We start from the raw sequence: 16701 nt of genomic DNA, 5'->3' as shown, positions 1-16701 counted from the left end.
ACTTCCTACTTGAGATAGCTTCCTTCCGTAGACTGAACACCCCTCTCCCTCCCAGACAGTCCTGCTTCTTAACAGTGGTTCTGGAGGCAACACAGACTCCCAGCTCTCCTCTGGCTTTTAGTTCAGATACATGAAATAGACAATTTGAATACCTCTTATTGAGTTTGCCTTTTCCAGTGGAGAGAAAACACACTTGCAGCCCAAACAGACTTGTTAAAATTATCCTGGCCCTGCTGTCTCCCTGTTCCCAGGCTCTCCTGCCTTGCAGACAGGCAGGTGAGTTCCTTTTGATTCATCAATTATAAATGGGTCAAAAGAGCCGCCTTGACTTTGACAGAGGAAAACTTCTAAGTATTGCATTCTAAGCATCCCACTCATTAAGTCAAGTGAGTTTGACTCCCAATTCTTTTTATTCATATTTAGTTTAAGGCACTCTGTGGCACACAAAAAAAATAATATTTTGCTGTGTATGACAATGTGAGGGCATTACCAAAGCATAACTGGAGATTCATAGTTGAGAGCTGGTGAAGATAAAATTTACAGAACATCAGCTCTCCACCCAAAACAAACCTACCTGGGGAGGAAGAGCCTGGTTTACCTGTTATTTGCTAAGATGTAGAATCCTGTCAGTCAGTCCAGACTTCCTTACCAGCAACACAGCTTCTTGTGCTTGTTGTTCGTGCTATATAAAGGTTTAAAAATATCTCATTTAGGATTTCTATCTGACAAAAATAAATCAGCAGTCAGCACCTAGTAAGAAGCATGTGAATCTACAGCAACTCCTGTGCAGACTTGGCAGCTAGGAGAGGCTTCTAGTCAACACACATCTCCCAAAGGATGGAAGTTATTCGGTTTAGTTTGCTTTACCAGAGAAGAGAATGAAAATCAGGTTTCTCCACAAGTGATCTAATCACTTGCACAGCAAGAAAAATAAAAGCATCATACAGCATCCTTCCCCTTCACAGGGGGAGTCCCACTCAAAAAGTGTTGCTGGATTGAGCTGTTCAACCTTAACTTGCCGTTAGTTTCCAGTCCATAAAACACAGAAACTATATGCAAAGGAATCCTTGACACCCAGCTCCACCCATGAAGGGAAACCTAGAAAGCAGTAGGATACTGGAATGGTAAATGTTAAGGCAAAGATGCTCCCTGGTTAACATGCTCACTCAACAAGTGGGCAGTCAGTTCATTGCTTCTCTCACAACCAAACCATCATAAAAACAAACATAACTAGAACAATTCTGAGTGCTGCTGTAAAGCTCGGTACTAGACGTACCACGCAGACATGGTATCTAGCAGCATGGATGGAAAAAAGTTGGTGTCATTCTTGGAAAGAGATAAAAGCTGTAACAGCTGATAGTGGCAAAGAGGATTCAGTCTGAAATCAGCTCCTATCAATGTACAGGCTGAGTAGGAATTCTGGCAACTGTGTGTTCATGGGACACTTCAAGCCACATTCACAGAAAGCAGCAGTCTCTCTGTACTTTATTTCTTCGCAAGGACTGCCAGCCCTTAAATAGTTCTTTTTTCCTCCTCTTATATATACTCTCTCTTTGTGCTATGTTTAGAAGGAATTTCCACATCCTATCATCTGAAAATGAAGTTTGTCAGGCATGTTTTCATTTAGTAGCATGCCTGGACCACTCCAGGGGAATGGGAGAGGAGACCAATCCAACAGGCAAACCCACAATCGCATAATTGCCTGCATTCACTGAGGAAAATTTGTTGTATGGAAAAAACCCCAACATCACATTTTACCAAGCTCATCCTCTGGCAATACTTCAAATGGGAGGGCAGTACCAATCACCTTTCTAACATGCTTTCAGGGCATTGCCTTTACTCTGAATTGATGTAACAAGAGTTTTATGCTGCTGGCAACTCCTCTGTCCTACAGAGCATCCGTGCCTACAGAAGGTGTTCATACCCACATTGAGCCTCAAGACTCTGATAAAAGAGTCCCTTCATTATGTGTCACCATCAGCCAAGCAGAGATCATGGACTGAATGAAGAATCAGATATTGCAGCTTTAAGCTTCCTTCACCCATAAACATCCAGCATGAAACAAGTCCAGCAGCACTTCCTACCCTTGTAAATGAAGGCTGAAGCATATCTCTGCCAAGGTACAATTGTTTCTTTAGGTGGAGCAGACTGATATCCAACAGCTTTGTAAAGACTGAAATCAGAAGCTGAGGCACAAGAAGGATAGCTCCGCAGTCCCACACCTAACTAGTTAGCACTACAAGGAGTCATGATTGTTCTCCAACAAGATACTGGAGTTTAGGGGAGTTATGTTTAACTAACGATCCCACCTCTGGCAAATTTCCAGTTTCTAGACTTAGATTATGGTGTCCATGGAAATGCCATACACATTCCATACACTTCTGACTCAATTTTAACCTGAACTAAACTACTAAACCAATTAGCACTTTTTCCTATCACACTGTACTATAGCTGGGAACTCCTAGCTCATACACAGCCCTGCTACCTATAAAAACTTGTCATTTGAACAAAGCTAAGATTGTAATAAATGGGTTGTTCAAAGCTTGTACTTACCCATCAAGTCATCTGTTGATTCTTAGATTCATTTTCTCCGGTGTCTCTCCTCTGAGTTTTTTTACTATCAGGGTCCACCTTAAAACAATCTCAAAAATATAATTTCTTTCACAGAAAGCAGCAGTCTCTCTGTACTTTATTTCTTCGCAAGGACTGCCAGCCCTTAAATAGTTCTTTTTTCCTCCTCTTATATATACTCTCTCTTTGTGCTATGTTTAGAAGGAATTTCCACATCCTATCATCTGAAAATGAAGTTTGTCAGGCATGTTTTCATTTAGTAGCATGAAGTAGTATGAAAATACAAACACGAAGGGGAGATGTGCAAGCACTTGACCCTGCTGTTTTGGGCTCAACAGAACGTATACTTAACCAGGGAAATAAAGTGGGAGAGAGAGCACTAAGTTTCATTCACTGGTTTTGGATGTTAGTAGCCTCCCAAGGGATGAAGAGGAAGGAATAAGCTTTACTAAGGCCCTTCCAGGAACACTGGAACTAAAGGAGAGAAGTCAGGCTGCTGATGTGTGCCAAGGCTCAGCTTTACAATGCTTCTTTCACAGTCTGGCTATAAGTAATGCTTTTTCAACTCTTGCTTATGATAAACGAAACCCACCCTGTAACAGATGACCAAGAAAAGTTGCTGGGTTTGTTTCCAATATACAATAGCTCTCAGCTGCTCTTGGAAATTTATCTATTTTCCAGTGCATCATTCTTTCAGACACTGCCCTGCTGCTTGCAGAAGAGGGACCTGTCCCAGCACACTGATATCAGCACACTACTGGGAGCAGGGCAAACCGACCCCAGGCCAGAGCAAACACAAAAGGACAGTTCCTCTGGTCACTCTGCTTGTTTTCAGCCACAGAGGACACCCTCTTCGCTGGCATTGTGTAGCCTTGCCACTGGGTACCAGTAGCCCTCTAGACCTTGGATAGACCATTGCATTGATACAGAACGTGCAGGTAAACAAGCACTTGGAACAGCATCATCCCCCAAAAAAGATATGGCATGAAGATAGCAGGGGTTATAACAAAGTTTAATATTAAACTGGTTAAGAACTTGAAATGCATGAAGTAGTTGTCCTTAACCCGCACTTTGCATTTCCCATTCTTCCACTTTTTCTGGGTACTGATGCATGGCTATTGCACTACAGCACTCACATCATCTTTGTTTTTCTGGCTCAGAAGAACAGGTTGAAAATTGAGCCTTAACTAATGGAATGGAATCGCATGGCATGGAATGAAATAGGAAATGAAATAAAAAGCTGGATAAATAGCACTTAAAAGAACATAAGTGAACAGGCAAAGGAAACCTGCCAGGCCTACCTTCCAAAAGGAAATGTTAGGGCAACCCAGTTACAGGTCTGTATTGCCAAGATATCATCTGCAGAAGCCTAATGGATTTAAGACCCTCAGGAAGTTTCAGCTCAACCATGCTGAACTGACCCAACAATGCAGGAAATGGTATGAGATGGGCTGTCCAAGACCAGAAAGAGTCATTCCTGCCCCAGGTGCTGTCTCCAAACACCAACTGCTAAAAACTACAGAGGGTAAGACCATTAGGAAAGACCAAAATTTCAAGCATGTTCTCACAGCTTGGACAGTTCACAGGTTACCAAGCTAGAACTCACTGAGCTTCTCAATAGATAAAGTGTTTATGTGAAGGAACACAAAAAGAAGTGCAGGGGTAAGAAACAGCTAGGCTGTACAGCATCCCTTTCTGCTCCCCCATAGCTATCACTAAAAGCAGCCTTTTAGGCTTCAAACTTTTCCAATAAAACAGTTAAAATCAAATGTAAGTGCATACAACATTATAATAACTTTTAGTAAATAAGAGATCCTGGTTTCTCCTTCATCCACATCCTCTGAAGTGCTCAACACTCAGCTTCCAAGCTTTATAGTGACAGATTATACAGGAAATCAACAGTAAGAGATAGTGAGCATCAGTCTTGTTTCTGTAAATTATCTAGCAAAGATACTTGGATGAAAAATTTTTAGTCACAGAAGACACCAAGAGAGCATTCTGTCCGTACACATCAAGGGTGGGGAAACGTAGCAAAACAGGACTTGCTACACATCTACTCCATTGTGCTGACAAAGCTTGAGTGCCTTAGCAGCTCTAACTTAGAGAGCAAGGAAGCCATCAAACAACATCTCAGAAATGAAAAGGCAACCATTATTGTAGTTTGAAAAAAAATAAAATTGTTTTTTAAAAAAATCCTTAAACCATAGAGAGCCACCACACCTGACCCCCTTCCTTTTTCAAACCTTCCCTTTGGGCAGTGAGCTCCTTGGGGATGCAGGATGAAACTGTCCTTAAGAACTGTTTCAGCCCCTCAAAAGACATTCAGTGGCAAAACAAACCCTGGCCGAAGTGGGCTTTTGTCATGAAGGTACATTGTGTGCAGGGAATGATTCCCTCCACTCCAACCACACAACAATCTGAGATTGATTTTATAAGATAAGTAGATAGAAACACAGAGCTTGGAAACATGCCATGTTCCCACAAATTCATTAAGATGCAGCAGCACGTGCAAAGTCTGCCACAGCATTAGAGGCAGTTTGTGAAGAGCAACCGTGATTTATTTAGGGAACTCTGTCAAAACAGAAGACAGTGTTAAATAGCATGGTTTATTCTGCTACTCTCTTTCAAGAGACCTTTGATGCTAGTTTATCTAATCTTAACATTGTTCACTGTACTTTGAACTCTCCCAGAAGGCAATAGTTACTGGTTTTAAAAATAATTTCTCCAGCTTCACTTGCCATTTTCTCTGCAATGCTGCAAAGTTTCTTGCCCTCCATAGTCTCCAGTTTGCCATCAGGCATCTGGCCAATACCTAGTGTATCCCTCTTGTGCTTTTATCTCTGCAAACTGGAATTGAGTGGCTCTGGTTTCAAGCCAGCAGTTCCCAGAGCGCTGGACACACAGGAGAAAGGGGTACCCTTAGTGTGTCCTGTGCAGGGCATACAGGACTCCTTAGTACTTACTATAGGCAGGCACAGTGCATCAATTCAAAAGAAATGAGGAGATTTTTATCCCATGCAAAAATTATTTTACTTAGAATCAGTCATTAAATGCGTCTACATTTGATAAAGGTAGTAGCAGAATACTCAAAGAAAGCCAGTATACGCATCAGTTTGGTGGCTAAATCATGATATTTAGTTCATTTTCCTATTTCTTTTATATTTAACGGACCCACCTTGCAAATTTGCAGAAAACCTCAATGCTATCAACACAGGGGGTCAAAACTCAGTGTATATTCCTTTTAAGCAAAAAAAGACTCAATATCATTGTTCTTTTCCTCCCCTTTTTTTTCTTTCCATTTAAAATAAATTAATATCCTTCACAGGATCATCTTCTCTATGCTGCATAAGGTGCTCAAATGTTAAGAGCAGTAATGAATTCAGGGGTTTGCTAATCAGAAGGAACAATGAACACGTTGTTTTCTACTGGCTTCTTCACTGGGTGTTCATGCTGTAGGGAAGGAAAAAAAAAAGAGAATGAAAAAGATTTCAAAAGCTTATACAAACATTTGTATTGCATGAGAAAAGGAATTGTAGAGATCCTAGAAGCACACCTAGATTCAGCTTTTAATTCTCAAGCACCCAGCCAGGAACAAGGTGCTGCAGGATGAGCAGCTCCTTCTTCAGCCCTGCCCCTCTTTAAAGCTGTCCTTCATCAGGAGCACCTCTGGTAAAGGAAAGGCCCTCTGTCCTGGTGCAACTCAGTGCTTCTAATGGAAACTTTTCCCTCCGGAAAGGGTGAGTACAGCAGCTTTAACAACTAAGGGAAACAAGCCCTCAGTTTTCAGCATCTTTTCAAAAATCCCAGTCCACTGTAGTGACCACAGACATGGCTGTCCCTTCAACGCAGGGAGCTTTCTTCAGTGCAGTGCAGTCACACAGCATCACACACACCACAGGAAACCCCCAAAGCCATCAGGTCTGCACATAAAAGCTGGAACAGCAGCTGTAGCAAATACACATGTGCATGTGATGGGGTGGAAAACTAAGCACTGTATCAAAGTTAACAGAGTATTCAGCTTAAACTGCACATTAAAATGAGGACATAATTAATTAATAATTAAGTAATTAAACTCTGAAGAGTTTAAGAACTTAAGCAATATTTAACTGGGATTCAAGACAAATGAATAAATTTGTTTTTTAGAAATCAAACTTGGAGGCATCAAGGCTAGATGTTGTCAGACCCAAAAAGCAGATGAAAGCAAGCATACAAAGTGTTGTCAGGCTGCAGAGCACCTAGCCACAGGATGGCACAGATGCACAATCCCAAGAACAAGTGGGACAAAGTGAGAGAAGAGAACTGCATTAAAGATTACTAACTACACAGAAACCAGCCTCTGGATGAAGGAATCCCTGAGATACAAACTCAGGAGAAGCATCACCACCTGAAAGTCCTTGTCCTCACCTTCGCCCTTAAATAAGTGCTTTTTCACCACTTCCCCTAGTCCCTGGCAGGGCAAATACTGTTTTCTCAATGCTTTCCATGCATTAGGACTGCAAGTCCCATGAGGAACCAAAGCCCCAGAGATAGCTAACCAGAGGTTTCCCCTGCCAGGGCTTCAGTTTCATCTTTTCACTTCCAACAGTTATCAGTCAGGCCACAGTTCAGAGTCCACCCCCCGTACAGAGCTGCTCGTGTACTGCACATACCGTTGTATTCTGGATGCTGTTGGCAAAACTCTTTGCTGTTTCACCCAGGGCTGAGTCAACAGACTGAATTCTGGAAGAAAAGTGAGCTTGGCTAGTTTGTCTGTGAAGTGTTAGTACCCACTGAAAAAGCTTCAACAGAGATATTTACCAATAAAAATGAACCTCAGGATTCCCCTTTTGCAGCTTTTTACCCAGCATTTGTACCAACAGTATGTTTAATGTAGGAAATGATCACCGCATCCTACCACCTCTGACCTGTAGATACAGGTGTGGTGATCTTGTTCCAAATCCTGGTACAGGTCTCCTGAGGTATGTGCTTGTCTTGCACAGCTTCCCTCATTGCACCCTAGTCCCAATTCAAAACTCTCATGAGGCTGCAAAGGCTCCATTAATGGACACCGAGTGGAGACGCCATACTGACTTTAGAATACTTCCCCATATACCAGCAAGGATACCACCAGACTAACCAATGCCCTTTTTGACCATCTGAGTAATTGTGAACATGCAGGACAGCTGGTAGAGACATACCTTTGCTTTTCCTGATTGCAGAAAGAACTGAGTTTGAGCAACTGCTCATTCAAGAAGTCCTAAAAAGAGCCCCAAAGAAAACTCTCATTACTTGGGAAGGGGTACCTCCAAGGCCTGGCACAGAAGAAGCTGTACACACCACTGCATCCTTCTCCATGCTTGCCAAGATTTGAGTTTCCTTCTGAAGGCTGGCAAGCTCTTCAACAAAAATCTTCTGAAAGGCCTCCAACTTACTCAGCCTAGTGATGGAGAACAGAAATGCGTTTGACACTTTAACATGCAGTAGCCCAAGGCAGATGACAATCCCTTCAGCACCAAAATTGCCTTTAGGCAGAAGCAAATGTCCTTGATGAACCACATGGGGCAGGTTTGTTCTCAGGTCTGTCACAGAGTACTTGACTAGCTGTACCAGCTCAAACAGAAGACAAATTTAGCTAGATTAGCCTGTCTTAAATACCAGCTAGTAACAGAGGCTCAGGACAGAGCATACAACAGGGTTCACAGTGCAATACTTGCCCTGCAAACTCTCCCAAGACTCCAGGGATTTCAGTAGAGATTTCCCAAGCTGGAGAAAGCATCTTGGCACAAATAACCTTTAATGGGTCTTCCTACCATGGAAAAAGGAGATTTTTATCCCATGCCACAGTATGCCACGTACAGTGTTGCCGCAGTATGCCAGTAATTTCTAAACCTTAACAAGCAACACCCTTTTTTGCTTGGGTTTGCCACCTTTTTCCAGGCAGTAGTATGCCAAGCCATCATCTGACTGCAACTTTAGAGACTACCCTTCTGGGGTAGGACAGATTTGGTACAGCTCTGTCCCCAGTATCCTGCAGCTCTGATTGGCTCCAGGTTACTTAGTTAACATCAAAACATGGCAGCAGTTCACTGCCATCATCTTCCACCCCAAAACATTCCCTGGTGGTGTTTTTTGGAACAAAAATTTCTCCATGTACCTTAATGACAAGGAGTTTGTGCTCATAGATACCAATACCAGGGATTTTGTATTTTAAAGGCTATTATTTTATACTGCATTTGATCTAAATACTGCAAACTGAATGTGTGGTAGATAGAAAGGCCTGATAGGCTTACTCATATCTTAGGCTATACTTGTATTTCACTTATAACAAATCCATAACTATAATTGACTTTTTTACCTAGCTGCTGAGAAATTTGACAACCTGTGAAGCAAAAGTACCTTCTTAAAGCCCCATCTGGTGAGTAGCTGTAAAGTCCACTAACTAGCACATATCTTGTGCACATGGAAACAATCTGCAGAAATGGGTCTATAACAGACGCCTTACTTTTCTTCTCCCTCACTTCATTAAGTAAATCAGACCTTGGCTTCTTTCTTAAAACACACAGAAACAGAAGTTACTAAGTATAACAAGAGTGTTTTAAAATAGATTTGTGAACACTGATGACAATCAGAAGACAGTCTAAGGACGGCTCCATCGACTGCTCCTAACTCAAGTTTGCTTTGCATTAATCCATCCACTCTCCCCCTAACAGGCAAAGCAGGATAAATCACAGAAGCTACGGTTCTGAAGCCCTTCTAACAGAAAAGCAGGAGACACACACACAGGCTATTTTGCCTTGCAAGCCATAGTAAGTTCAGTAGCTTTACTGTCAGGTCTGCTTACAAAGAGGCATTTATTTTCATATCAATCAAAATTTACACAAAACTGATGCTGTTTTCAGCTAGCAGCAAACAACTTACCTGCATTCATGTATCTGTTTCAGCAGGGTGGACACATTCTTCTCTGAAGTCCTCAGGGTGTTCTGTGCACTGATCTCCATCCTTTTGTACTGGGACTAGCCACAGGATGCACCATTAGGGATAAGCAATGGCCCAAGCCAAAACCTAGAAGTCTAATTTGCAAGACCCTTCCCTGGAAGGCAAATCCCTCCACAGGCTGCTGTTCAGCTTAATGGAAACCATCTTAAACCAAATTTAAACTGAAGTGAGATGGCTTGTAGCCAGGATACTGCAAATATGAACTGATTTCGTTCAGCCATGCTAGTAACAACAGTAAGCTTCTATGTAACCCATGCAACTTCAGGGTCATGTTATCCAGCCAGCAAAGAAGTGAGCATCACCCATACACCAACACACTTAACTACATTAAAACAGGTCTTTGTTGGCATTACTTCAGATCAGCATTAATGAAAACTATGCATTTAAATCATAACTGATTTTTAAATGCAACTACCTCCAGCCTTGATTCAAGGACTTAGTGATAAGAGTTTAGTGAGAACACCAAGCACCAGCTCCAAAAAAAGTAATGGTTGCACGATACAAAGTGCTGGTCCACTACAAGTCTGCTCTGCCACATCTAGTTTAAAAGCTTTGAATAAACATGAGAAGATTTTGTGATTGGTCACTGTGCTCTTCTATTAAACTTGGTTTAATGCCCATGTTACTTACTATAAATAAGTCAACAGTAACAGTTGGTTACTTGTAGTGCTTCTCAAGTATGTCTATGCAGCCAAGTAAACCAAGAATACACAGCTTATACACTACCAATTGTGCAACTAACACCTCCATGTACCATTAATCTCAAAGATACAAGTGTGTCCCTGTGGATCTACAGTTGTTCTAGCCAATAGGTATACTTACATTGCTTTCTGGTTCTTATTATGAACAAGTTGCATAGTTTTACATCACAGGGTGCTATGCTCCAGATGGGATGGATCTACAGTTGTTCTAGCCAATAGGTATACTTACATTGCTTTCTGGTTCTTATTATGAACAAGTTGCATAGTTTTACATCACAGGGTAAGTGCTGTGCTCCAGATGGGAGTTTCTGCATTTTTGTTGTGCCCATTAGGATGATAGCCCAATAGCTCCAATGCAGGTACACTGTCACTATGCTGAGTTACCTTTCAAAAAGCTTTGATCCCTTCCCTCTGAGGAAAGTATTTGAAATGCCCAACCAAATTCTGATGTTCCAAAATACAAATAAGACAAAAAAGGTAAAACCCAATTAAAACTTTCTTTACGCCTTTCCTGTAACACTTCTTGCAGTTTACAGGTCATGTACAATACTTTTAAGAGCTCCAGGCTAACAGACACTGCAGCCAAAACCCTGCTCTTGGGCACAAAATATTGATGGGATGTTTGCACCAACTCCCCTGGTGATAAAAAGGTAATCTCATGTACTATAAGAAAATGCCCCGCACAGCACTCATATTAAGAGAGTGCACATTACCCAGAACAACTTCTTTAGTTGGCTGATAAAGCTTTCAAATGCAGCAGCCATCCCTGAATCACTGAAGTCTTCATACGGCATCTTGGAAAAAAATGCATCATCCACACTATCATCCATCTCCTGACCTAGAAGAAAGTGTGTGGCCAGTTAGTACCTTGCTGTAGGGCTTAGTGGAATATAAAACCTCCTGCTACTGAAGGGTTCATTGTCCACGTGAACCACATTTCTTACAGAGAATTTGAGTCTTGTTCTTCTAGAAGAGGAACTGCCCCAAAAAGCAGACCTCCTGCTACTGAAGGGTTCATTGTCCACTTGAACCACAACATTTCTTACAGAGAATGTAAGTCTTGTTCTTCTAGAAGGGGAACTGCCCCAAAAAGCATTGAGAAAGACTTTTTAGAAAGCACCATGGAAGAAGAGGCATAATACTAACCAAACACAAAGAACAACATGTTTACAGATAATGAGGTAAAAGCATAGCATAAGGGGGTTACGCCTTTCCTGTAACACTTCTTGCAGTTTACAGGTCATGTACAATACTTTTAAGAGCTCCAGGCTAACAGACACTGCAGCCAAAACCCTGCTCTTGGGCACAAAATATTGATGGGATGTTTGCACCAACTCTCCTGGTGATAAAAAGGTAATCTCATGTACTATAAGAAAATGCCCCACACAGCACACATATTAAGAGAGTGCACATTACCCAGAACAACTTCTTTAGTTGGCTGATAAAGCCTTCAAATGCAGCAGCCATCCCTGAATCACTGAAGTCTTCATACGGCATCTTGGAAAAAAATGCATCATCCACACTATCATCCATTTCCTGACCTAGGAGAAAGTGTGTGGCCAGTTAGTACCTTGCTGGAGGGCTTAGTGGAATATAAAACCTCCTGCTACTGAAGGGTTCATTGTCCACGTGAACCACATTTCTTACAGAGAATTTGAGTCTTGTTCTTCTAGAAGAGGAACTGCCCCAAAAAGCAGTGAGAAAGACTTTTTAGAAAGCACCATGGAAGAAGAGGCATAATACTAACCAAACACAAAGAACAACATGTTTACAGATAATGAGGTAAAAGCATAGCATAAGGGGGAAAAAAAAAAAAAAAAAAAAAAAAGAAGAGTCAGGCCACTGTTTTCCTCTCTTCTACTTGTTCCTTGCAAGGAAAGCCTAACCCACTTCTCCTCAGAGTTTACAGTGTTTTGCAGTTACGTTGTCCATTATTTGCATATTTTTTTTCAGGTATTTTTTTTTTTAGTAGCTCTGGAAAATCACCATACAGAAAGGCTAAAAAGGGCAGACATCATTGAGCAGCTTCCCAAGTGAATTGTGGTTAGGGAACTCAAAGTTCCTTATTCAGACCTCTGCATACGTGGTATCCAATGGCAGTGCCACAATACACACCCTCTGCTACATTTTGACTTTTGGAGAAGATATCTCCCCTACAGATACCTCTCTTCAAGCCCCCATGTGACTATGATTTCTACCGTCAAAAAAGAAAAGCTGAAAGTATTTAAACACTTCACCTTAATTGCCAGCCTGATTTTACCTGTTTTGATCTCTGCTTCCATCTCTACTGAATCAAAAAGTTTCCTTCGTACATTGGAAATGTCAAAGAACAAATGACTTGTTTCCTGACTGGAATATTTAGGCTTTTTAATGACAGCACCACTGCGTATACCTAGAAAGAGAACAGAAGATGTTTCAGAAAAGATCTGTTCTTTTGCATGAGGTACATGGTAGTACCTACCAGCTACTGAAGTAGAAACCACCACTGGAATTACTAATTCTGCAGAATAGCAACCAACTTCATTTTAGGGTCTGGCACTTACAGAACAGGATAAGACTTCACCAGCATGTCTCTTCACTCACGAAAGCAGGCAACTATAGTGCTATGCAGACAACAATATCATCTTCATCTTAAAAACAATTTAATTTCTTGGTCCACTTCTCTAACCATAAAAAAAACCCTTTCATGTCCAGCTTCTTCCCATTCTCTTTTCTGAGCCATGCTCGCAATCTGAAGTTGCACTGCACTTTGAAGTCATTAAAACTTCGTTTTCAAACATCATCTTTTATTTATTTCATATCTTTTATCTTGGGTCACTGGGTTTGTAAGTTCCCAGCTCTTAATAGCTATACTAGTAGCTCCTCTGTGATCAAGGACAGGACTTAAGAGTTAGTAATAAACTCAGGAATGTAAATAAAAAATTATCTTGCTGTAGCCAGTCACAATATACGATATTTCTTATGCAAGAAGTATCCTTCAAATATCAAAAATCTCAGTGCCTACTTGTCTTTGAAAGAAAAACTAAAACTCTGTCAACATCCCATTCTGCTCTTTAAACAGCCCTTCCATGTTACAAAGACTAACAAACCTGAGTCCTTCCGCTTAAAACTCTCTTCTTCTTTTGACAATTTTTCAGATGCATCATTAAGCTTCTAAGGAGAGAAGGGAAAACACAGTAAGAAGGTACCACCCTGCACTGCAGACAAGCTGTCAGGGGTTTTCCTCGTTACAGGAAACAAAGCAACACAATGCACTCTTTTTTGATGACTGACAGCAGATCAGAAGGAATGTGAGTGCTGTGTACCGCACCTGCGTGGCCTTCTCGTCATCACTGGAATAGCCCTTGGAAGATGCATCAAGTGAGAGCGGACTCCCTTTGAGCTCCTCTGAGAGCATTTCATCTGTGTGAGACATCAGGCAAACGGCACAGGAAATAGAGACTGAATCAAGTATTGACTAGAAAGCTCAATTTAAATGACATATTTAAGAGGGAAAAAAAAATCCACCACCCGCTCCTTTACCTCTTCACACAGGGAACTGACAGTGGATCAAACTCAGTCCGAAGGCTGTTTTATTTCTGGGTATCAATTAAGTTCATTCCTTCATCTCTCAGCCCCAGCTAGTGTTTTCCCTGCCCAAGACGTTATCTACAAACAATGTCCAGCCCTCATAACCATTACAAGAAACAGGGCAGAAGGCTTATGAAGAAAACGTGAAGGAAAAAGGCAAAATTTTAAAAAGAACAAACACACACCAAAAACACCACCCAAAAAGTGCACACCCAGACATATCAAAACAACTTTTCTAATGCATTGAAGAAGATTAAAAAGAAATACCAGCAAGATCCACTGTGAGTAAACTGTCTTCCTTGGAGCTGGATGTGCTTTTTTTCCTTAGCATCTCCTTTTGAGCTCTTCGCCTTGAAGTTTCCTGCAAAAACAAAATCAAGTCTAAGCATGTAGTTTATTTAAACTTTACTACACAAGTAGGGGTTTGGGTTGGGTTTTTTGGGGGGGGACATTTTGTTTGGTTAAACACACTAAGAGCAGAGATACACCTGAAATATGCATAACATACTGATAGCTCTCTCTGATGCTGAGGGAGACCTGTGCCTTGAAGTTCAATGCATGCAGTTCTCCCTTTAGCCATTAAGGTTGTATAGTGGGTGAAGTTTTTCATAAGTAGAATCAAAGCATTTTAGTCAAGAAAGAAGAGAAAAGGTTTCTGGGGAAAACAAAAGCTTTCAATGTAACTACCAGTTCTGGAGAGATTTTTTTCCCAGATTTTCTGTATTTATGTGGGGACCTTTCCAAAACATTTGGCACACGGCACTTAAGAGCTGGGCACTGGAAAAGCCTGGCATTGCTAAACTGCATTTAATTTTGCTTGATATATGTTCAGTCCACTAATTCTCCTAACCATGGGTGGTACTGATGGCTTTCCCAGAGCTATAGCTGAAAGCAGAGCAGGAGAGTGCATGAACCAGGACTCATAATGAGCATAGGACTTGGAATAAAAGCCCTGAAAATTGCCAGCAAAACACAGAGCAGAACATGAGTTTTCCTAAGGCATCAAATGGCAGGACAGGGGAGAGGACAGCATGAGGACACAGCCTGGTAGGACCCAATTGGAATTTCTGCAGGTATTTAGATAGGCAGCTCTAGCTCTTGGCATACCCCTAGAGCCAAACTCATTCCTGTTGGAGTGACACCTGCATCAAACCAAGGCAGGTGTCACACCAAGCATGCCAATTCCTACCCAATTTGCCATTACAGAATGATATGGGTATTCCATCTATCATAGATAAATATTATAGTTTTCAGAACAACTTGCTTGGCACTCATGCACAGTTGTTTCTATGAAGTTTCACGTGTTTTCCTAAGATTTCCTTGTTGCCCCAGCCTCTCATACACCAACAGCAACACTTAGTAGGCAAATTGGGCCATCAGAACATTTGAGAAGATAGATAGCACTGGTTTATTTAATTCCAACCCATTTGTACATGTTTTGTATATGTAATGTTTTTACATCCAAGGCACTAAAGCATGACAGCTCCCTACCTTCTTTGTCTGGTAGTCACTGCCGCTACTTGCGGAAGACATTGGAAGCACTGCAAGGAGAAAAGTTCACCTGGTTACTGGCAACAGAACTGTGTGTCTTAACCAGTTACAGTTTGCATCACAGCTAAATAAGTTTCAAGTTTGGTTTTCTCAGCATTTACAAGAGAAAACTTCACAACACTTGCATTAAGCTTCAAAGCCCCCTTCTAATAAGCCTTCTAAATGATGATGCATATGCACACAACTCACTGTATCCAGAGCAGTTGCCAGAAAAAGGAGGCAAGCTCAGCAGTTTTTCCAGTGGTCCCCAAGCTACAGCAGGGGTGCATGGGCTGGCACTGGAGTGAGAACAACTCCTCCCATGGAAATACAGAATAAAGCATAATTTCTCCCTCAACTTTCTTTTTCATCCCTACAGAAACCAATAGCTACCTGAGCAAGGTTCATCCTCCATGAGAGGGACAGAGAGCTTCCAACTCTTTCTGGGGAATTTAGTTTGGAGGTCCCAGCAGCCAACATAACCATGGAGCACAGCCCCAGGGGAGGTTTGCTGCTGGTCAAGCCTAAGCAGAGGATGCTATCAGAGATTATCACACCTGATTTTGCAAATCCCTCTGAGCACAATTGCTCTGTCAGTGTATAAACAAGGGAGCAGGGTGCCATGGTCTGCAAACGAGGAGTGGAAAGTTGTAGGGAAGAGGTATGGCAACTCCAGAGAGATCTTCCTCCCCTTGCATTCAAGAACACTAACACAGCCATCAGCTCAGCACCCACGGGCTCTTCAGCCCCACTACACAGAGGGCTGCCTCCACACAGACACGTAGGTGCCAAATCTCTACCTGGATGTTTGAACCCCAGTACATTCACTGGAGAGAAGGGAACTGGAGCCTGGTTCTTTGAGAACAAGGCTGCACAACGCACCTTCTCCATGGGGCACCCCAGCTGCCAGCCTCGAGCCTGCTCTCTCCTACTTGGATCAGGACTCAGCTGAATCCTCCCTCTCAAATCATCACCAGCCACTTCCTTATCTGCATGTACATCACGCATAGTTAAGTGTCAACAGGGGACCAAGCTTACCTTTTAATTTACTTCTCACCCTGGGTCTTTTTCGGGTGTAGTCAAGAGATTTTGGCAATGACCGTTTCTGAGAGTTAAGGATCCAGCTTTTTTCACTCTGACTAGTGCTTGTATTTTCATTGTTGCTTTCAGAGAAAAGGTGTTTCCTGTAACTGGACTAAAGACACAATTAAGAGTGAGCCCTGCGCAGTCAGCTCCCTCTGTCCACCCAGAAGGCCCCCAGATATTCCTCCTTATTTACTACCAAATTATTCTGTTTCTTACTCCCCACAGACCAATACCTAAAGTACTTTAAGCTGTAAAATCTGCCAAAACA

At 41.9% G+C, this 16701-nt stretch overlaps 1 protein-coding gene across 1 annotated transcript in view; it reads right to left on the bottom strand.

The window, feature by feature from the left end:
* Window positions 1–5961: 5961 nt before the first annotated feature.
* The window catches only part of SYCP2L (synaptonemal complex protein 2 like), a 30182-nt gene continuing 19442 nt past the window's right edge, over window positions 5962–16701 (bottom strand). The window contains 10 exon segments of the mRNA XM_014940779.1: window positions 5962–6021; window positions 7888–7987; window positions 9469–9563; window positions 11664–11788; window positions 12508–12639; window positions 13337–13400; window positions 13558–13649; window positions 14668–14702; window positions 15277–15358; window positions 16386–16537. Of these exon segments, the coding sequence (XP_014796265.1) occupies window positions 5962–6021; window positions 7888–7987; window positions 9469–9563; window positions 11664–11788; window positions 12508–12639; window positions 13337–13400; window positions 13558–13649; window positions 14668–14702; window positions 15277–15358; window positions 16386–16537 (937 nt within the window).

Source organism: Calidris pugnax, unplaced genomic scaffold (genome assembly GCF_001431845.1).
Source record: "Calidris pugnax isolate Ruff unplaced genomic scaffold, ASM143184v1 scaffold8, whole genome shotgun sequence".
NCBI lineage: Eukaryota > Metazoa > Chordata > Aves > Charadriiformes > Scolopacidae > Calidris > Calidris pugnax.
This window is presented reverse-complemented; position numbering and strand designations above follow the sequence as displayed.